This window comes from Oncorhynchus nerka, linkage group LG14 (assembly GCF_034236695.1).
Source record: "Oncorhynchus nerka isolate Pitt River linkage group LG14, Oner_Uvic_2.0, whole genome shotgun sequence".
Lineage (NCBI taxonomy): Eukaryota > Metazoa > Chordata > Actinopteri > Salmoniformes > Salmonidae > Oncorhynchus > Oncorhynchus nerka.
Genome location: NC_088409.1, coordinates 76,220,989 through 76,244,845, shown reverse-complemented (window position 1 = coordinate 76,244,845; position 23,857 = coordinate 76,220,989). Strand labels below are relative to the sequence as shown.

Below are 23,857 nucleotides of genomic sequence, written 5' to 3'. Positions count from 1 at the left end.
GGAACCTTTTGTCTGCAGGGAAGGTTAAGTGGGGGAAGGGCAGTGGTTATTCCGGCACGCACAGCATCCATTCAGTAGGTGTCTCTCGGGACAGATATCGTAGTGGCACTCCGTACACCAACCACTCACTGACATTACTCACAGGATGACACCAGAGCAGTGGCTGTCAATATATTTTACAGTATATCTACAGCACATCTCTCTCCCAATGTCTGTCAATGATTACATAGTCCCATTTTACATACCACTTCTAATTCAAATTGGAATGATCCGTATGTTCTCTTAATTGGCAGGCAATAAAACGATTTACCACAAGCCACATGCAGACACGGTCCTTCCTTTCTCCACTCTGTAATCTAAGTTGTGGGTGTCATAGATCACCAACCTTACCCTCCTTCTGTCATAATCACACCCCATATTAAACCCAATCACACTGTCAGGCCACTAAATGGATGGGTCTTATCCTATGATAGACTACCACTCTGTGTTAGAGGTGGCTGGCGGATGCTTATTAACGCTCAGTGATAGTGACCTGCTCTGCCCAGCCTGCCATAATGGGACTCCCAGACATTGAAACCATATCAGGAAATCATCTTTTAGCAGAGACTCTAGACCCAAGCCAGCCTCCCCAGTTAATGGATGGACAGTACATTAGCTATCTACAGAGAACTGCATAGGCTGTTTAGAGAGGGAGTGAGCACCGTTCTCAGTATACTGTATGAAATGTAATCATTTGTAATGTGTTAAACAGAATCATATTCAGTTCAGACTATAGGAGCTTCATGCACCAGGAAATATCATGTTGAAGTTAAAACATTAATGTTATGCAGTACAGACACACGCACATTGGTTAAGTACAGACACACGCACATTGGTTAAGTACAGACACACGCACATTGGTTAAGTACACAGACACACGCACATTGGTTAAGTACACAGACACACGCACATTGGTTAAGTACACAGACACACGCACATTGGTTAAGTACACAGACACACGCACATTGGTTAAGTACACAGACACACGCACATTGGTTAAGTACACAGACACACGCACATTGGTTAAGTACACAGACACACGCACATTGGTTAAGTACACAGACACACGCACATTGGTTAAGTACAGACACACGCACATTGGTTAAGTACAGACACACGCACATTGGTTAAGTACAGACACACGCACATTGGTTAAGTACAGACACACGCACATTGGTTAAGTACAGACACACGCACATTGGTTAAGTACAGACACACGCACATTGGTTAAGTACACAGACACACGCACATTGGTTAAGTACACAGACACACGCACATTGGTTAAGTACACAGACACACGCACATTGGTTAAGTACACAGACACACGCACATTGGTTAAGTACACAGACACACGCACATTGGTTAAGTACACAGACACACGCACATTGGTTAAGTACACAGACACACGCACATTGGTTAAGTACACAGACACACGCACATTGGTTAAGTACACAGACACACGCACATTGGTTAAGTACACAGACACACGCACATTGGTTAAGTACACAGACACACGCACATTGGTTAAGTACACAGACACACGCACATTGGTTAAGTACACAGACACACGCACATTGGTTAAGTACACAGACACACGCACATTGGTTAAGTACACAGACACACGCACATTGGTTAAGTACAGACACACGCACATTGGTTAAGTACAGACACACGCACATTGGTTAAGTACACAGACACACGCACATTGGTTAAGTACAGACACACGCACATTGGTTAAGTACAGACACACGCACATTGGTTAAGTACAGACACACGCACATTGGTTAAGTACAGACACACGCACATTGGTTAAGTACACAGACACACGCACATTGGTTAAGTACACAGACACACGCACATTGGTTAAGTACACAGACACACGCACATTGGTTAAGTACACAGACACACGCACATTGGTTAAGTACACAGACACACGCACATTGGTTAAGTACACAGACACGCACATTGGTTAAGTACACAGACACACGCACATTGGTTAAGTACACAGACACACGCACATTGGTTAAGTACACAGACACACGCACATTGGTTAAGTACACAGACACACGCACATTGGTTAAGTACAGACACACGCACATTGGTTAAGTACACAGACACACGCACATTGGTTAAGTACACAGACACACGCACATTGGTTAAGTACACAGACACACGCACATTGGTTAAGTACACAGACACACGCACATTGGTTAAGTACAGACACACGCACATTGGTTAAGTACACAGACACACGCACATTGGTTAAGTACAGACACACGCACATTGGTTAAGTACAGACACACGCACATTGGTTAAGTACAGACACACGCACATTGGTTAAGTACAGACACACGCACATTGGTTAAGTACAGACACACGCACATTGGTTAAGTACAGACACACGCACATTGGTTAAGTACACAGACACACGCACATTGGTTAAGTACACAGACACACGCACGTTGGTTAAGTACACAGACACACGCACGTTGGTTAAGTACACAGACACACGCACGTTGGTTAAGTACACAGACACACGCACGTTGGTTAAGTACACAGACACACGCACGTTGGTTAAGTACACAGACACACGCACGTTGGTTAAGTACACAGACACACGCACGTTGGTTAAGTACACAGACACACGCACGTTGGTTAAGTACACAGACACACGCACGTTGGTTAAGTACACAGACACACGCACATTGGTTAAGTACAGACACACGCACATTGGTCATAACTAGGACACCTGTCTTTTCCAGGTTTTTAAAACCGCCTGTTTCAGCTGGTAGGCATCTGGATGATCTGAAGCCCCACCTGCTCACCCAGAGGGAGCTATGTGTGTCTTTGAGTTGGTTTGAAAGTGCAGACAAATTCCGCTCGATCCATCTAAAATAAAATGCAACATTCCCTCAGTCTTTGCCTTAGAAAGTTATCAAAGCCCAGGCACAGTCTGACTCTGAGCATGCTCCATCTCATCTCAGACTGCGACCGCTCTCCGCTAGTGCTATCTAACACTACATAGTTACTCAACAACCAGCCGCCTTGGTGAAGACGGTCAAGATGACCGTGCAGTCAGGGACATGGTGTACGCTATACAGTCAGGTCTCGTTTTATTTTCATTTCAGAATGCTTTCAGAATCGGAGCCTGTTTTTCTATGTGATGTCGAGGGCCTTGTCTGACAAAAGCCTCTTCAGTCTTTTGCAATATGATACTAAAATAGCTTGATACTGTAGAAACGTGTAACCTAGCCAACAGAGTGGATACTCTAATATGCAGTATAATCAGGTCTTCCAAATGGAGAGAGAGGGAGCATGGAGGCCTAATCCAATCACACACCGGCAGTGTTACGGTTCGCCTCCATTTGGGCACTCTGCATAATGTGGCCTGTCAGCTTCCAGCAGTTAGACAGAGAGAGAGCCTTAGGTTCCAGTCAGGCAGTGTTGGGTTACAGTTCCACAGCCCAAAGAGGAGAGATGGCTGTTGGGCATTCCATACGAAGTCGGGAACATTGACGAGCATTGAAAACACGCATGAACTGCACATCGCCAAGGCCTCCCCTTCGCTGGGCTGGCAGATCAAACCAGGGCCGAGATGCCAGAACATCTGTGGCGTTGAGAGACAGCAGAGTGGTGACAAAACATTTCCAATCTCCCTCCGGGCCTGCTTGTGATCTGGTAGTTTACCTCACACGGCGAGGGGTGATAGAGACAGAGTGACATACAGCCGTGGTAATCATTTATGCCTTTCTTTGTTATGAAATGCGATGTGGGGATTTCTATATTTATTCACAGTAGATTGTCTGTCTCTCTGTCTGTTTGTCTCTCTCTCTCTCTCTCTCTTTTCATGTCTTTGTTTTTTCAGACTGTTGCAGTCTGGATCCAAGTAGAGTTTTAGCACTCTAGTCTAGCTCTCCTGCCCTGGGGGCTTTCCCTCTCCCCCCCCCTCCATCCACCCCTCTGTAATCTGGTAGAGTTGAATTAGATCAGTGCGAGTCATCAGGCACTGTTTAAAGCCATCAAAGAGTCCTCTGTCTCCTGCTGTGGGCCCACTGGCTGTGAGGGAAGAACAGTGAGACTGTGTGTCTGGGACCCCAGAGACACCCCTCACCCTCCATACACCCCCTCGGCCCCCTCTAGCCTGGCAGGGCTCAGGGTGACATCATCACCTCGTCCCTAACCCCTGACCCTTGCCGTTTGACCACCGTGGTGTCGGGGTGAAACCCTCTGTGTGTCAAGGGAGGACATAGTTAGGAGGTCACAGTGGCCACTGATAGGTATTAACCCCACCTTGTGAGTCCCACCCAGGGTGTGACCAGGTCAGTGAGAATGGCCTCTGAAAGCCTCTTAAAGCCCTTCTACCTTGTCCATGTGTGAGTCATTCATGTATTATATTGCCAAACAAACAACCCTTCCCTTTGAGGCCCTGTGACAACAAGGAGAGTGGAAGCTGGAGCATGTGTTGTTTGTGTACACACGTATCTGACCAATGTGTTTGCGGCAGCTACCTTATAATATAATTGATTCTCTCCCAAGTTGATACACTGTCTGTCTGGACAGTGTGTGTGTGTGTGTGTGTGGCCCTGTGCTCTGTCTCTGACTGCTAGTCTCCCTCTCCTGTGTGACTGACAGATCTGGAGTGTGGAGATGTGCCCCTGCTCACTCCAGGGAGTAAAGAGATGATGTCGCAGGCTCTGAAGGACACGTTCAGCGGCTTCACAAAGGAACAGCAACGACTGGCTATTCCCAAAGGTAAGGCATTTAAACAAGGGATGACTTTCTCTCTTTGTGTCTTTCTCTCTATTTCTCCTTCTCTCCCTCTGTTTCTTGTTCTACCTCTCACTTTACATGTATATTTTTAGATTAACCACTGTGACATGTTTCCATATACACACTCAAAACCTAAACCTCTCCTCTCAGTATGACTAAAGATAGCTTAGTGGTGACATTATATTCAAAATGACAGATTGAGTGTACTGGTTGTCAGACAGACTGTAGGAATCAGAGAAAGCCAGGGTAGAGAGACAGACAAAAATGATTCATTATGGTTCCTCGATTGAGGCATACCACAGAGCTCATCATTTTGGTATTAGCAGGTCTATATTGGGATTCCCCAGTCCAGCCCTCCCAGGCAGTCTGCAAGTAGCTGGGGTTTCACTGACAGTCTCTTGTTGCTGTCACCACGTATCTGCACCACTTCTCCTCTTACTTCTAATAGCAACAGCAGGTCTAAAATCATGACCCACTGAAACTGCTAATGAAAATGAATGTGCTCGTGAAATGGCTCTGTGGCCTCATCTCTAGTTCAGGGGAGTGTAGATTAAACCAGAGGAGTGGAGTGGAGGTATTTTGTGACCATGTATATGACTGTGACCTCGGGTAGCACTTCAGTGACATGTCCCTCCCTCTCCCCCCCATGTCCCTCTCAGACCCCAGGCAGTGGACAGAGTGCCACGTGGGAGAGTGGCTGACGTGGACGGTGAACGAGTTCAGCCTGAAGAGTGTGGACTTCCACAAGTTTTGTATGAACGGGGCCAGTCTGTGTGCTTTGGGGAAGGAACGCTTCCTGGATCTAGCGCCTGACTTTGTGGGCGACATTCTCTGGGAACATCTAGAGATGCTTCAGAAAGGTAGGCCCAGGCTGTAGCATGATTGTACTACAGTACCCATAATGCTCCGTACAACATATCAATCAGCGTTGGGCTCAATTCGAATTGTAGTCATTTAATATTCAGAAATGTCAAAACTTTATATAAATACTTTTCAGTTTATTGAGAAGTAATAAATGCCTTTGATATATTATTAAATTGTGATTTCTCTTTACTTCCTGAATTGACTACCTTCAATTAAAAATTGAGCCCAACCCTGGTATCAATCACAAGCCTCAGAAATCCTTACTGTTCCTGTCACATTAGCTGTAGTGTGTATTGAAGCACAGCATTGTCTATCTTTGTGCAAAACAATTTCAAGTGTTAGCGCTGTTAGCGTTTACATGGTAATCTGAGACGAAGAGGAAGACCTCCCTTACCTCCTGGTCCTCCTGATATTTCATCAGCTAGGCCCAACCATACTGGATGCAGTGTGTTTATGGCTATTATACGATACATGAAATCAATGACGGGGTCAGTGACAGTTGATATCTATTTTTCATGAAGAAGACACAAAGCATTTCCCTGTCAACGGCCTGACCTCTACCTTCCAGGAGTCCCACTATACCTCAGACTACTTTGTCAGTAAGTATCACTGAGGGGACTACATCCTATGTACTGTAAATAAACTGGCTTTAATCCCTCTCTATCTTTCTCTCCTCCTCCCTTTCTCCCTCCCCCTCCCTCTCTCTCTCTCCTCATCCGCCTCCTACTCCTGTATTTCTCCAGGCTATGGCGTTGAACATGCCCAGTGCGTTCCTCCCTCTGAATACTCCGAGCCGGGCTTCATCACAGAGTCCTACCAGACCCTTCACCCAATCAGCTCAGAGGACCTGCTGTCACTCAAGTACGAAAGTGAATACCCCAACGTCATCCTCCGGGACATGCCCCTCAACCCACTTCAGGGGGACTACTTCTCCGTCAAACAGGAGGTGGTCTCCCCCGACAACATGTGTGTGGGCCGCATCAGCAGAGGTGAGGGGTTACACACAAGATAGTGAAGGAAATGGTTGGAAATCAAGGTTTAGTGTAGTGTGGCTGTTACAGCTGCTCTATTTTAAGTGCCCTATCTCAAAGAGGAACAAGTTAACTTTGGTAACTTGGGGCCAATACTTGAGTAGGCCTTTAGTCCATGTCTCAGTTCTGCATAAGACTGAGACTCTGATTCAATCTGATTCAATCCATACAGTATGATTCTATGATAGATATGATTTGTGTGAGTCTTGAGGTCTAGCTAATTGTGTTGGGTTCGTGAACATCACTGTGTGCGTGTGATTTTGCTGATGTTCTCCAGTCTTGCCCTGCCACGTCACTGCATGTACCAGGATAGTAGAAAGGAGGCCCTATAGCTGGCTTGTGGATCAAGCAAACTCACCTCGAGGAGAAAATAAATTGTTTGTGTCAAGAGTGAGAAGTGAATAAAGCCACACGGTTCATGAGAGCTGTCTGTCCCTATAGCTTTCATGTAAAACAGCTCAAGCGAGGTAACCTTAAAAAACAACCACATTTTTTTTCTCTCTCTCAACTTTCTCATCTCTGTTTCTCACATCTCAACCTTGAGGTTGTTCTCAGCAAGCAAGGACAGAGAGTGACAGAGTGTCAGAGAGCGTGGGTTTTCTTTCTCATGAACCGCTCTGTTTACTTTATCACATGCACATCTGGTTGCTTTCCCACTGATCGTTTGGAGAAGAATTAACAGTGTGGTTTACATTGATACCAATAAAGCTGGGATTTTCTTCTCAAATCCCCCAGCTGAACAAATGAATAGGGGGTATCAGGGATTTTACTGTACACAGAACCAATTCAGTGGACTGACTGGGCATTCGCCTGCAAGGTATGTCCAGGCCTTGTACATAATAAATCCCAGGGTTTTTGGCAGCACATTGTGCTTTCTCAATGTGGGAAAGTATTTGTGGCACCACCGAAAACCACACGTGGCTTCAATTTGTGCAATTGAAGATTTCAGCATCAGTCGAGGCACTGGGTTATCTTTCATTCTTTAATAGCTCTCAGTTGAAATGCTCCTCTTATCTTTGCTGAGGCCAGAAATAGCCATTCAATTTGTATTGATCTTCTTCCAATTAGACAAAATCAAATGCCAGTTGCGTATGCTAAACTGAGGTGTGAAATGAAGGGGCCAAGACCATACATTGCGTTATACAGAACAAAGAAGCTCAGTGAGAGTGTAATTTACTGCCAATGTCTAATGTGTATTCCTGCTGTAAATATTGTCCTCTGTCAAATCGTAATGTCCCTGCTCGAAACTATTTACTTTCAGACAATTATATTATCATTCACTCTCACACTATGAGACAATACAACTAACAGCTTCTGCTCTCCCCCTCTCTGTCTCTCAGGTAAGCTGGGAGGCCAGGACTCGTTTGAGAGCATTGAGAGCTTTGAAAGCTGTGACCGTCTGACCCAGTCCTGGAGCAGCCAGTCTTCCTTCAACAGTCTGCAGCGCGTCCCATCCTACGACAACTTTGACTCCGAGGACTACCCCAACGCCCTACACGGACACAAGCCCAAGGGAACCTTCAAGGACTACGTCAGGGAGCGCTCAGACCTCAGCAAGGACAAACCTGTCATCCCCGCCGCAGCACTCGCAGGATACACAGGTCAGACGAAATTAATAAATCCATCAATCAAATGTATTAATAAAGCCCTTTTACGTCAGCAGATGTCACAAAGTGCTTATGCCAGAAACCCAGCTTAAAACCCCAAACAACAAGCAATGCAAATGTAGAAGCACAGTGGCTAGGAAAAACTCTCTAGAAAGGCAGAAATCTAGGAAGAAACTTAGAGAGGAACCTGGCTCTGAGGGGTAGCCAGTCCTCTTCTGGCTGTACTGAGTAGAGAGGAACCTGGCTCTGAGGGGTGGCCAGTCCTCTTCTGGCTGTACTGAGTAGAGAGGAACCTGGCTCTGAGGGGTGGCCAGTCCTCTTCTGGCTGTACTGAGTAGAGAGGAACCTGGCTCTGAGGGGTGGCCAGTCCTCTTCTGGCTGTACTGAGTAGAGAGGAACCTGGCTCTGAGGGGTGGCCAGTCCTCTTCTGGCTGTGCCGGGTTGAGATTATAAGAGTACATGGCCATTGAGGCCAGATTGTTCTTCAAGATGATCAAATGTTTATAGATGACCAGCAGGATCAAATAATAATCACAGTGGTTGTAGAGGGTGCAACAGGTCAGCACATCACGAGTAAATGTCAGTTGGCTTTTCATAGCCATAGCATTCAGAGGTCAAGACAGCAGGTGCAATAGAGCGCGAGATAGAGGGAGAGTCGAAAACAGCATGTCCGCGACAAGGTAGCACGTCCACGGAACAGACTATTGCAGCATAGATACTGGGGGCTGAGATGGGGGGGTTTGGGGGACACTGTGGCCCTGGTCGACGATACCCTCAGATAGGGCCAACCAGGCAGGATATACCTCCACCCACTTTGCCAAAGCAACAGACCACCAACATACTACCCTGAGACAAGGCTGAGTATAGCCCACGAAGATCTCCTGCACCGCACAAGCCCGTGGGGGAGCAAGACCGTAAGATCACGTCAGTGACACAACCCACTCATGTCGAGTAGAGCAAAAAAAGCCTGGCACGATGTGACGCACATATCCTAGGGACGGCATGGCGTAGCACTAGTAAGCTAGTGGCTCAGCCCCCATAATAGGGTTAGAGGCAGAGAATCCCAGTGGAGAGAGGGGAGCCGGCCAGGCAGAGACAGCAAGGGTGGTTCGTCATTCCAGTGCCTTGCCGTTCACCTTCGCACCCCTGGGCCAGACTACACTCAATCATAGGACCTACTGAAGAGATGACTCTTCAGTAAAGACTTAAAGGTTGAGACCGTGTCTGCGTCTCATACATGGATAGGCAGACCATTCCATGAAAATTGAGCTCTAAGCTCTGCCTCCAGCTGTTTGCTTCAACATTTTAGGGACATTGAGGAGGCCTGCGTCTTGTGACCATAGCGTAACGTGTAGGTATGTATGTATGTATGTATGTATGTATGTATGTATGTATGTATGTATGTATGTATGTATGTATGTATGTATGTATGTATGTATGTATAGTAGGACCAAATCGGAGAGATGGGTAGGAGCAAGTCCATGTACTGCTTTGTAGGTTAGCAGTAAAACATTGAAATCAGCCCTAGCCTCAACAGGATGGCTAGCACTGGAGTAATATGATACACATTTTTGTCAAGATTCTAGCAGACGTATTTACCACTAACTGAAGTTTATTTAGTTCTTTATCCAGGTAGCCGGAGAGTAGAGCATTGCAGTCGTCTAATCTAGAAGTGACAAATGTATGAATTAGCTTTTCTGCATAATTTTTGTACAAAAAGTTTCAGATTTTTGCAATGTTACGAAGATGGGGAAAAACCTCCCTTTGAAATATTCTTTATTATGTTCCTCAAAAGAGAGAGCAGGGTCCAGAGTAACGCCGAGGTCCTTCACAGCTTTATTTGAGACGACTGTACAATTATCAATATTAATTGTCAGATCAAACAGCAGATAGAGGACAATGTCAGAGGACAAATCATCCACAGAGATGAATTGATATCTTTCCGACAGATAAGATCTAAACCAAGGAAGAACTTTTCCGTGTAGACCAATTAGGGTTTCCAATCTCTCCAAAATAATATGTTGATCGATGGTGTCAAAAGCAGGTCTAGGAGCACGAGGACAGATGCAGAGCCTCGGTCTGATGCCATTGAAAGGTAATTTACCACCTTCACGAGTGTAGTCTCCGTGTTTTGATGGGGTCTACAGCTAGAGTGTAGCGTTTTGTATACTTGAAGACAGCTTTTTAATTTTGGGGGGGAGGGGAATGGGAGATTCAATTTAGGCCAATCATTTTTTACATTTCACGGGTCAAGGCTTGGCTTTTTCAAGAGAGGCTTCATATACTGCCTTGGTTAGTGAGTTTGGTACACATCTGGAGGACAGGGAGACGTTTATTATGTTCAACATAGGAGGGCCAAGCACAGGAAGTATCTCTTTCAGTAGTCTAGTTGGAATAGGGTCCAGTATGCAGCTGGAAGGTTTAGAGGCCATGACTATTTGTGTGAATGTGTCAACAGATTCAGCATTAAAAAGCTTTAGTATCTCCAGTGATCCTATGTCCTGGCAGTTCTGTGCAGATTCAGGACAACTGAGCTTTGGAGAAATACACAGATTCAAAGAGGAGTCCCTAATTTTCTTTCTAATGATCATTATCTTTTTGTCGAAGAAGTTAATGAATTCATCACTGCTGAAGTAAAGTAAAAGCAATCCTCTCTTTGGGAATGCTGCTTTTTAATTAGCTTTGCAACAGTATAAAAAGTACATTTTGGATTGTTCTTACTCTCCTCAATTAGGTTGGAAAAATAGGCTGGTCGAGCGGCAGTGAGGGCACTTCGATATTGCACTGTACTGTCTCTTCAAGCTAGTCGGAAGACTTACAGTTTGATGGAGCACCATTTCCATTCTAATTTAAGGGCTTGGGTATTTTATGTGTACCAGGGAGCTAATTTCTTTTGACAAATGTTTTTAGGGGTGAGACTGCATCTAGGGTGTAGTGCAAGGTTAAATTTAGATCCTCAGTTAGGTGGTTAACTGATTTTTGTACACCAACGTCCTTGGGTAGGTGGAGGGAGTCTGGAAGGACATCTATGAATTTTTGGGTTGTCCGAGAATTTATAGCGCAGATTTTGACAATCCTTGGTTGGGGTCTGAGCAGATTATTAGTTGCCATTGCAAACTTAATAAAATGGTGGTACGATAGTCACGGATTATAAGAAAAAACATTTAGATCCACAATATTTATTCCACGGGACAAAACCAGGAGGAGTTACACTAGTGGCCTCATTTAACAAAGTAAATTCATCAGGCTTGAGCCATGTTTCAGTCAGGCCAATCACATCAAGGTTATGATCAGTGATTAGTTAATTGACTATGACTGCTTTGGAAATGAGGGATCTAACATTAAGTAGCCCTATTTTAAAATGTGAGATATCACAATCTCATTCAATAATGACAGGCATGGAGGAGTTCTTTATTTCAGTGAGATTGCTTAGGCGAACACCGCCATGTTTAGTTTTGCCAAACCTAGATCGAGGCTATCAGTGGGGATAGCTGAGTTGACTACATTGACTGTGCAAGTGGCAGACTCCCCTAAGCTGTCAGGCTGGGTAGCAGCCTGCTGCCTGGCCTGCACCCTATCTCATTGTGAAGCTAGAGGAGTTAGAGCCCTCTCTCTATATTGATAGATAAGATGACTAAATGCAGGTTACAGTTTGAAAAATGTGCGATCAACTACAATAGGCATGGCCAAACGTTAATCCCTCTTACTTCTTACAGGCGTTGTTATGCCACCCAACTGGGCCCTATGTTACATGTTTGCCAGGCAGTTGCAGCAGTTGTACATATTGTAGGTGTACCTCAATGTAACTGGGTCTCCGTAACTGGCAGCACAGCTTCTGGCTGAGAGCGTTTTATATACACTCTTCTATATCAGCCTCTGTGGCACTGCAGGCCCAGAGTCATGCACTTACAGGAAACACTTGCTCTCAGCCTCTTCTCTTTCTTCTCTCCATCTCGCGTTGTTTTGCACTTCTGACTTTTTCATCTGCACCGTTTTATCTGTGGCCGCATCTCAACCTATTTTCCAGGTCGTCTTGGCAACCCGGGTGCAAACACAAAACGATACCTGCCCTGTGCACTTAACACTGTTATAGCTCCTTTCTTTCTACCTGATGAAAAAACTACTCTTTCTTCTATTTAAACAGAAAGAAACACATTTTAGAAGTAAAAAAAAGATCCAAGGTCTGGCACATTTCTATTTTAGTATTCCTTTTATGAGGTTTTCAGTTCGTTGCTACTTAAATCCCTATTCACCATTTGACATTTTGGAACCTATACAGAAAAACCACATGATTTCACATGTGGAAAATCACATGATTTCACGTGAAATAATTTGAAAAGGTGTTTTTGGAATACTTCACGTGTGAACACGTGAAATCCATGTGGTCTTTCGGTAAGGGAGGGGAATTCTCTGTGTTTCAAAGTAGAGCACATATACCGCATATATACAGTGCATTCAGAAATTATTCAGACCCCTTGACCTTTTCCACATTTTGTTACGTTACAGCCTTATTCTAAAATGGATAAAATGATTTTTTTCCCCCACATGAATCTACACACAATAACCCATAATGACAAAGCGAGAATAGGTTTTTAGACATTTTTGCGCATTTATTACAAATTGTATTTTTGCAACTTGATTGGAGTCCACCTGTGGTAAATTCACTTGATTGGACATGATTTGGAAAGGCACACACACCTGTCTATATAAGGTCCCACAGTTGACAGTGCATGTCAAAGCAAAAACCAAACCATGAGGTTGAAGGAAATTGTCCGTAGAGCTCCGAGACAGGATTGTGTCGAGGCACAGATCTGGGGAAGGGTACCAAAACATTTCTGCAGCATTGAAGGTCCCCAAGAACACAGTGGCCTCCATCATTCTTAAATGGAAGACGTTTGGAACCACCAAGACTTGAGCAATTAGGGGAGAATGGCCTTGCTTAGGGAGGTAACCAAGAAGGCGATGGTCACCCTAACAGAGCTCCAGTGTTCCTCTGTGGAGATGGGAGAACCTTCCAGAAGGACAACCATCTCTGCAGCACTCCACCAATCAGGCCTTTATAATAGAATGGCCAGACAGAAGCCACAACTCCGTAAAAGGCACATGACAGCCTGCTTGGTGTTTGCCAAAAGGCACATAAAGGACTCTGACCATGAGAAACAAGATTCTCTAGTCTGATGAAACCAAGATTGAACTCTTTGGCCTGAATGCCAAGCGTCACGTCTGGAGGAAACCTGGCATCATCCCTATGGTGAAGCATGGTGGTGGCAGGATCATGCTGTGGGGATGTTTTTCAGCGGCAGGGACTGGGAGACTAGTCAGGACTGAGGAAAAGAGAAAAGTACAGAGAGATCCTTGATGAAATCCTGCTCCAGAGCGCTCTGGACTTCAGACTGGGGCAAAGGTTCCCCTTTCAACAGGACAATGACGCTAAGCACACAGCCAAGACAACACAGGAGTGGCTTCAGGACAAGTCTCTGAATGTCCTTGAGTGGCCCAGACAGAGCCCGGACTTGAACCCAGTCAAACTTCTCTGGAAAGACCTAAAAATAGCTGTGCTGCAACACTCCCCATCCTACCTGACAGAGCTTGAGAGGATCTGCAGAGAAGAATGTGAGAAACTCCCCAAATACAGGTGTGCCAAGTTTGTAGCGTAACATCCAAGAAGAATCGAGGCTGTAATCGCTGCCAAAGGTGCTTCAACAAAGTACTGAGTAAAGGGTCTGAATTCTTATGTAAATGTCATATTTCAGGTTTTTTTGTAATACATTTGCAAAAAAAATCTAAAAACCTGTTTTTGCTTGGTGGTATTGTGTGTAGATTGATGAGGAAAAACAACGATTTCATCCATTTTAGAATAAGGCTGTAACGTAACAAAATGTGTAAGAAGTCTAGGGGTCTGAATACTTTCCTAATGCACTGTACATCTATGGAGACTGAGAAGCAATTTAAGGGGAAACAGTCTCTCAATAACTTTAATGCACTAGAAAGTCTAGTCCTTTGGGGACTTTCTCCCCTCTGTGTTAAATTGCAGTCACAAGGTCGTTAGTAGGGAAGAAGGGAAATGCCAGAACACACACGTCACTTACTTCAGATTGCATAAGGCATTGCCCACAATTGGCATCTCAAGGTCATTTCTGATCTGCAAGGTTGTCTGTACTAATCAATTATGTAAATGACCTAATTTATGCATTCATCTTTTGATGATAAGATAAAGTGAAAGATAGATATAAACAATTGGCATGCCCTCATTGAAGCCTTTGACATTAGTAATATAATGCCAGTTTGTGGTAAAGATGTAGAATCTTAATTTGATCCACCCTGTTGAAGGAGAACTTTCCTGCAATGGTTTTAAAAGGCTTCTGAAGTTTGTAATTTCCACTTAGAAATGTCAGACTTGATTTTCCCTAATGAAAAATCTATCATCCCCTACAAAAATGTCCATGAATTATAATTCACATAATAATTCACATTTCCTGTTGCTGCAGGATTATTTTCCTGCTGTAGTAAACTGACTCAAATTAAGATCCTACATCTGTAGGTTATTTGCTGCATGTCATCATTCATACATTTAATTCACAAAGTAATTCACTTCCCTATGTGTACAATGATGTAGCATTAGATACAAAGCTACCGTAGACTCATGTTCAGAGGCTAATGCATGTTCACATATTTTCATTGGAGTCGGGATACTTTCTCAGAGCTTTTAGTCATGCAGAACTAAAGAGAAGAAAATCAACATAAGACTTCAATATGCTTATGTCTAGCTGGCAACAACCATTTTTATTAACGGTTAGCACCCTGTATCCAGTCCTGCAGCCAAGAGAAAGATCACCCCCATTAGGCCCCCAAGCAACACATGCATTTTCTTACTATGTGATAATAGAGAGAATCTGCCCCCCCAAAAAAAAAGAGTAAGACGTGTATGTACAGTAGTATCTCAAATAGCTGTTGATGAAAACGTGTTTTGGCTTCCTGTCCCAGTAGCTGGGCACTGACAGGCACACACATGGTTCTCTGTCACACACAGTGATGAGTTGGTGTGATAAAGAAGGTGTGAGATAAGTGAGGCTCAGTCAGTCGTCAACTCAGAGGTTGACTGTGTTTCTCATCACCAATCACACTTCTGTCAGCTCTTGGGATGCAGCAGGCAGTCAGCCACAGTGCCTTGGACAATTACAGCCTACTCCTCCTATCTATCTCTCTCTCGCTCTCTCTCAATTCAATTCAAAGGGCTTTATTGGCATGGGAAACATGTGTTAACATTGCCAAAGCAAGTAAGGTAGATAATATACAAAAATGAAATAAACAATAAAAAATTAACAGTAAACATTACACATACAGAAGTTTCAAAACACTAAAGACTCTCTCTCTGTCTCTCTCTCTGTGTCCCTGTCTCTCTCTGTCCACCCTGCACAGGCTACAGCCTCATCTGTAAAGCCTAAGGGCAGATCCTAAACAGTACTATGAATGCCAGCCCCCCACCCTTTCTCCACCGTAGATGTTTTTTCAATGAGGCCCATTCTGCTTGGAGGCTTATAACATATTTTTGGCGATTTTTTGGGGGGGTCGCCAACATTTTCGTCTGAGCGCTCGAGGGGATTGGAAACGGGCACTGTTGTATCATCCTTATGTGGGCCCACTGTTACAGTAGTGGGATTTTTGGAATGTGACTTGATCTGGAGGATTATTTGCTGAAGTTTGGGTGTTGCGTCTTTGCATTCATGTTCATAACTGAGTGAAGAAGGCCTGGATTGAAGATGACTTATTTTGCTTTCAAGTGTTCAACCTACGGTTCCATTTCTCTGAAAGCTTTGGTTTGTGTTGTATAAGGGTGCGTTTATGAGCCAGTTCTGGGAGTTAACAGCTCCGCTCTGCTACAGCTTTGCTAAGCAGCCACTGCATAGGCAGGTGTGATTTGAACTGAGTGGGGTTTTCTGTCTGTACAGAAAACCACAAGATCAAAGAGTACCGAAGCTTTGTTTTTCTCTTCTGCTACTCTTTTTCTTTTCAACACACATGAAATAACCCCAGCAGTTCTGGTTGTCACATTTAGGCCATTTGTTAAGTGTACAAATATATACGTATATATTTGTATTCAAATTGTAGGTAAATGCATTAAACTGCTTTTATAGTATATTGCATTACCAGTGCATATCTGAACATTACAGAAGGCAAGCAACATTTATTTACCAATTAGATTAAATGTCTACACACACACACACACACACACACACACACACACACACACAGCATCATATGAAGACCCCCTCTTATTTTTAAACCACAGTGATTTCATTGCCATGGAATTCATACAGTCAGACAAAAATATGCTGTGAACTCCAGATACTGCAGAGGGTAAAGTGTACTCAAAGGGATTCATGATGAATGGGACCCTTGCCTGTGAAAACACTTTCTCTCCACTATTGTGCCTTGTGCACGTCTGATTTAGAATTGGATATGTGTCTTTTTATAGTAGGAAATGAATGACCCTAAGACGAGTAGTTAATGAGAAGCATGAGGAGAACAGTCAGTCATGCTGTGTTTGCATGTGGCTGATGATGACATGTTCTGTCATACTGATCTGTATTATACTGAAAACAAGGCTCCTCTCTCTGTGTTCTAACCTCTCTCTCCCTTATCCTGGTTCTGCTCTGCAGGCAGTGGCCCCATCCAGCTGTGGCAGTTTCTGCTGGAGCTTCTGACGGACAAATCCTGTCAGTCCTTCATCAGCTGGACGGGAGACGGCTGGGAGTTCAAGCTGTCCGACCCTGACGAGGTGAGAGGTCATGACCCCCCCACCACTGACCTTACATGGCATGGGGGCCCTAAACAGTTAGACAGAGGAGGTTGATCTCTTTTTAATGTGATGCCAACAACACTGTCATTTGCCTCACTTAGACTTAAAGGAACCTTAGTGGTATCAGGTACATTTAGCTACATTAAATATCGATCCATGTCAAGAGAAGACATGTACACGATAACATTGTATTGTGAGGTTAGTGCAGAGCTCAGTCTCAAGTTTGATACACAGTGTAACAGGGTGCCTTTTCCCTCTGTGACTCAGGTGGCTCGGAGGTGGGGGAAGAGGAAAAACAAGCCCAAGATGAACTACGAAAAGCTGAGCCGAGGCCTGCGCTACTACTACGACAAGAACATAATCCACAAGACATCAGGGAAGCGCTATGTCTACCGCTTTGTCTGTGACTTGAAAAGCCTGCTGGGATACACCCCCGAGGAGCTCCACGCAATGCTGGACGTCAAGCCTGATGCGGACGAGTGAAAACAGAGGGATGAGAGAAGAGGAGAGTAAAGGAGCCGAGGGGACTGGGGCTCAGAGATTGATATTTACCGTCCGGTAAAAGGGGGCGTCCATTTTGGGACCAAACATGTTCATTCTTAACACCTAAACTGCGGTCTGTATCATTTTGAGCTGTTGTCAAACGATGTTCAGAAAGAAAGCACTATGCCAAATGTGCAAATTCATAATTTGTTGCATTTGAGATAGATACAGGTATTACTTAGTAACTCAAGGCACATGGAAAGCCATCAATTAGAATAGAGTGGCCGTTTAGCCTAAGTAGGACAAAGAACTGTCATTGAGGAAGAGGGCCAAGAGACAGTGAAGGATTCATTTTAGGGAAGGACATTGCATGGATGGAGAGTTCCTTCTATGGAATTTGTTGCCAAATGAAAAATGGAAAGTAGTGGAAGTAGGTCACTGTTTCTATGCCACTGCACACAATAGGCATTGGGTAGAGTTCTCAGCTTGGACCAAAAAAGTATTTTTTATTTTTTACTGTTGTTTCAGAAGCATAATGTTTGTGCCAGTATTATCGTTGAGATTGTACTGTTGAGTCTCAGTCCGACCAGGGTTCCCCTGTTGAGTTTTTTTTATGCTGATGAAGCTATTCTGAAACCAAACATTGCACCATTTAAGGCTAAGTTAGTCCTGTCTCCTCTCTGCGAAAGCCCAATAACTGAAACATGCTGATTTGGTTATACAGACGACACTAGACACTGGCCTTTTTACTCATTTTCATAGGTTGGATAGAGAGTAACTTACTCATACCAAGAACGGTTGATAGACAACTGAAAGTAACCGTTGCTTTAAAACTGACGCTTTCTCCTTTGCACATTTGCCGCTTCGCTATAGAAATATACTGTCCTGCCACCAGGACTTTGCAGATTGCATACATTACTGTCCTGCCACCAGGACTTTGCAGATTGCATACATTACTGTCCTGCCACCAGGACTTTGCAGATTGCATACATTACTGTCCTGCCACCAGGACTTTGCAGATTGCATACATTACTGTCCTGCCACCAGGACTTTGCAGATTGCATACATTACTGTCCTGCCACCAGGACTTTGCAGATTGCATACATTACTGTCCTGCCACCAGGACTTTGCAGATTGCATACATTACTGTCCTGCCACCAGTAATAAAAGTCCTTAGACACCCTTTCTGTGGTGAGTTTTGAAAGTATTTGGACACAAAAGAGTCAAACGTGCTCAATCTGTATATTAAGTGGTTTTCCATGCCCCCATTTTAGCATTGTTTTAGACGAGAACAAAGAGGGAGGGACCTGTTGTTGACAGATTGAATTGCGAGCCATGTACATGAGGGATTGTTTTTGTCGGAAAGCTTAGGAATGTAGAGTGTACTGTATTTTTGTGTGTAATGTGGTCTCTGAATGAAGGGAAGCTGCCATAGATAGGTAAGGTATATCGAGGTGCATGATGGTAGTAGGATGAAAAGATAAGGGTTCGAAGCAAGGAGTATAAACTTTGGATGACTGTTTGAAGAAGAGGACTGGGTGGTTTTGGGAGGGAACCGTCGAGTTGTGAAGTTAAAGAGAATGATCATCATTATGGCATGAGGATGAGATAATGCTTGTGCTGTTGCACAGCTTGGAGGCTTTTGTTAACTGAAGTGTTTGTATAGATGCTCCCTTTCACCACTGTCAGAGGAGGTAGAGATCTATAGGAAACAGGACTACCATAAACAGTTGAGCTAAAGGACTACTTGGAGAGATGTGGCATTGTATGCTATTTTCTTACCATGCTTTGTACATGCTTTTCTATTGTTTCTAAGACAAAAGGACATCCCATTCAGTATATGAAATGGATAAATGAAATGATATGCCCTGAAAACTGTATGTACTTGTGCGGCTTGCTGAAGATCCACAGTAGTTTTGTTGGTTGCTCGTCAGTGGGAACATGACTGTACGCAGGCATTATGGGAAAAGCCGAAGTCAAGAAATATCATCTTAAAATACAAATGTTGTTGTTTACAGTGGCTGAATGTTACCCATATTGATGAAAATAGGTTTTGAAATGTCTATTTGTACAGATTGTATTTCCTAACGCTTTATTAAGACCCAGATTAAACAAATAAGCAAGAGACTAAGCAGGAATAATAACCAAACCCATGTGAGGTCTGGGCGATAGATAGAGCTTTGGGTATGTCCACCATCTTGGAGGACAGGGACCGTTATTCCCTCGCGTTCAAAGTGTTGTTTCTGCTTTGATCTTTTGATTTGTTGGAAAGCACTCAGCGTTAGGACTCAGCGAAGAGATTTGGCTGGACTGACTGTAGTTCCCCCTTGAGATTATAGGAAAGCGATTTCTTTCCATATTAGTTACTTTTTAGTTGGGCAACTAACCACAGAGTTGGTACTTCAAGTGTCGGTCAGCATAAACACACACCCACACACACAAACATGTAATTGTGTAGAGAAGATTGAATTCTCTTGAACAAGTCAATCCACCCAGTCTCTGTGGTTCCGTCGTTTATGCACGCTACATGACCAGGATTCACATCACTGTTTCATTATTACTGTTCAGATGTTTTTACGTCAAAGAATGTTTTTTTTTAAATGTTAGGACAACTGTTCAGATATTTAAATATATGCTTAACTTGTTGTTGACGATGCCTTCCAGCTCCAAGCCAGTCACCATTTTGAGTAGATCAGAATATAATATCTTTCTCTGTTTAAATGGAACATATATATGTGTCTGTTTGGACTTCAAAGTCGAGTTTGTTTCAGTAAATGTCATATACGTTAAGTTGTAGACACAAGTATTGCACAGATATTTCTAAATGGACTAAATACATACATACACAGATACCTTACCATATTACCATATCTCAAACTGATCCATTAGGAAACCTGTTTTGTTATGGATGGTGTTGTTTTTTGTATATTTTATAGTGTTTCTGTATTTTTGTTAATGAGATACTTTTTATGTATTTAGTTCACAAACATTTGAATATTTTTCAATAATTTATATTTTATAAAAGAAAAAGACAGACAGCTGGTGCTTTCATGGGAAATAAAGGTAGCACAGGACAAAATGTAGCGATTTTCTTTCGATATAGAGAATAGACCTTTCTGTTAAAGAAAAAGGCTGATGCTGGCCCATCATTGATTTCTGCTGGAAAGTTTTATAAACTGAAGCTTCTATTTCTTAATGTACTTTAAAAAAAAATTATGCCATAAAAAAATATATGTGAACAAATATTTCATACTTTGTGTATTGTGTGGTTATTTCTTCTAATATTACCAGAGCAAAAAAGGCTTTTGAAACATTACATCTATACTGTAACTTATAGTACATTGAGCTCTTAACATGAAAGAAATTAGAAATTGCAGTCTTACTTGGCTTCCTGGCCTTGACTACATGCCAAAAGAAAGGTTAGTCAGCTCTTTGTAAACACAATAAAAGTAGATACAGAAGTGTCTCCTGAACACATTATTATCCTCAAAATATTTCTGTGTACTCATTTTAATACTGGGCATATACTAGGCCCATACACATCACACATTGCATATTAATAACTCACATCCAAAACCTGCCTGAGTAAGTCAGTATATCACTCAACCATGATAACACTTAAGACTGTGTTTACACAGGCAGCCCATTTCTGATCTTTTTCCTATTAATTGGTCTTTTGACCAATAAAATCAGATATTTTCACATCAGATCTTATTCAGAGTGAAACAAAAGATCAGAATTGGGCTGCCTGTGTAAATGCAGCCGAATACAGTACATCTACAATGTGCAGATCAATAGTATGTCTTGGTCTCAGTTTGGGCCTGGTGGCAGATCCAGGTCCCCTCTGAAAGGCATGCTGGGATGTCGCTGGCGGGTACCTGGTTAACGAGCCTGTCACTTCCACGGCGATGGGTGACGTCAAAGCAGAAGCAGGCACACTAGGCCCATTCATGTGTTTGTAACCCTAGGGTCCTAGCAATTCCACTTCAGATAAAAACCATACAGGCCGTGGCCCGCTCCCCAGCCGCTGCCCTGGCCGACACAGCACAGCTGTCTGGCTCCTCTAGAACAGCACACTGGACAAAAGGCCAAGGACCAGTCCCAATAGAGACTAGTGTCTTCATACCACAGTCACAGAATTGTCTCTACCAAACTAAGTTTTATCAGTTATTGGCATAAAGATGAAAAATGTTATTCCTTTACTGGGATGACAATGTATAACGGCTTGGTGTGAGATTGAAATCCGTACCTTATTTAAGACGTTTTGTACATCAAAAACCAAGTAGGACGATCCTTGCTGAGATGTTCAATAGCGTGCAATATGCTCATGGTTCAAATAAGCTGTAGGGAAGAAGCTTATGTTAGAACTTTAGTATTAAAACTATAGTCTCAGACTCCTTAACAATGGTATCATTTTTACTGGGACTTGGATGCAAAATCACTAAAACTTCTTGTACCTGCAAGTTTTTATAAATACAGTAGACAGGATGTAGATGCTGACACTCATGCATGCACACATATGAGCACCTACACACAGACACACTGGCTAATTTTCTAATGGACTGGAGGAGCATGTGCAGAGGGTGGCTTAGGTGATGCAGGTGGCTCTTCTAACATTTCAGATTCCACCCCGTGGGTCTGTGATCCAGACCAGACACTATAACCAGGCCCCTCGTGCCAAAGAACCCGGAACAAAACCCAACACATCATGATACCATTCACACCTGTTGGTTTCACATCCAAAGAGAGAGAGAGACAAAGCACTCAGATGAGGTGTGGACTTCACATGGTTATTTGTTTGTATCTCAATCAACTCACAGACCCCAAAAACCAAATCACTGCTACAAAGAGTAAAGAGAGAGAACATAACAGCGGAATAGAAAAGTAAACCGTAGCGCCTGGTGGTGGCACCAAGATGTCAGGAGACGGAGATGTCTGCCTCCCTGTCTGAGACCCCATGTCCCTCACAGCTTACTCCACTCCAGAAATGGAGAGAGACGCATTTGTCAGACTTCAACCCAAATATTTATCTAAAGGCCTCGCTTGCAGAGCTTCATCTGTCTCCTACGCCTAGTCTTTTAAACAGGAGTGAGAATGGAGGAGGAGGATAGAGCACACTAAGGTTCCCACTGAGATAGCTGCACTACAGAGGTTGGTGACATGTAGAGCTTCATCTGTCTCCTACGCCTAGTCTTTTAAACAGGAGTGAGAATGGAGGAGGAGGATAGAGCACACTAAGGTTCCCACTGAGATAGCTGCACTACAGAGGTTGGTGAAATGTAGAGCTTCATCTGTCTCCTACGCCTAGTCTTTTAAACAGGAGTGAGAATGGAGGAGGAGGATAGAGCACACTAAGGTTCCCACTGAGATAGCTGCACTACAGAGGTTGGTGAAATGTAGAGCTTCATCTGTCTCCTACGCCTAGTCATTGAAACAGGAGTGAGAATGGAGGAGGAGGATAGAGCACACTAAGGTTCCCACTGAGATAGCTGCACTACAGAGGTTGGTGAAATGCAGAGCTTCATCTGTCTCCTACCTAGTCTTTTAAACAGGAGTGAGAATGGAGGAGGAGGATAGAGCACACTAAGGTTCCGACTGAGATAGCTGCACTACAGAGGTTGGTGAAATGTAGAGCTTCATCTGTCTCCTACGCCTAGTCTTTTAAACAGGAGTGAGAATGGAGGAGGAGGATAGAGCACACTAAGGTTCCCACTGAGATAGCTGCACTACAGAGGTTGGTGAAATGTAGAGCTTCATCTGTCTCCTACGCCTAGACTTTTAAACAGGAGTGAGAATGGAGGAGGAGGATAGAGCACACTAAGGTTCCCACTGAGATAGCTGCACTACAGAGGTTGGTGAAATGTAGAGCTTCATCTGTCTCCTACGCCTAGTCTTTTAAACAGGAGTGAGAATGGAGGAGGAGGATAGAGCACACTAAGGTTCCCACTGAGATAGCTGCACTACAGAGGTTGGTGAAATGTAGAGCTTCATCTGTCTCCTACGCCTAGTCTTTTAAACAGGAGTGAGAATGGAGGAGGAGGATAGAGCACACTAAGGTTCCCACTGAGATAGCTGCACTACAGAGGTTGGTGAAATGTAGAGCTTCATCTGTCTCCTACCTAGTATTTTAAACAGGAGTGAGAATGGAGGAGGAGGATAGAGCACACTAAGGTTCCGACTGAGATAGCTGCACTACAGAGGTTGGTGAAATGTAGAGCTTCATCTGTCTCCTATGCCTAGACTTTTAAACAGGAGTGAGAATG

At 43.7% G+C, this 23,857-nt stretch overlaps 1 protein-coding gene across 4 annotated transcripts in view; it reads left to right on the top strand.

Moving 5' to 3' along the window:
- Nucleotides 1–20,844, top strand: part of ets1 (v-ets avian erythroblastosis virus E26 oncogene homolog 1) — a 52,645-nt gene extending 31,801 nt beyond the window's left edge. For 3 of the 4 annotated variants that reach the window (XM_029681288.2, XM_029681289.2, XM_029681291.2), the window contains 7 exons: nt 4,672–4,791; nt 5,469–5,669; nt 6,195–6,272; nt 6,417–6,662; nt 8,045–8,305; nt 16,972–17,090; nt 17,379–20,844. In XM_029681288.2, the coding sequence (XP_029537148.1) occupies nt 4,672–4,791; nt 5,469–5,669; nt 6,195–6,272; nt 6,417–6,662; nt 8,045–8,305; nt 16,972–17,090; nt 17,379–17,594 (1,241 nt within the window). In that variant the 3' untranslated portion in view covers nt 17,595–20,844. The remainder of the gene's footprint in view (nt 1–4,671; nt 4,792–5,468; nt 5,670–6,194; nt 6,273–6,416; nt 6,663–8,044; nt 8,306–16,971; nt 17,091–17,378) is intronic. The other variant, XM_029681290.2, reaches the window with a different exon arrangement.
- The last annotated feature ends 3,013 nt before the right edge of the window (nt 20,845–23,857 follow it).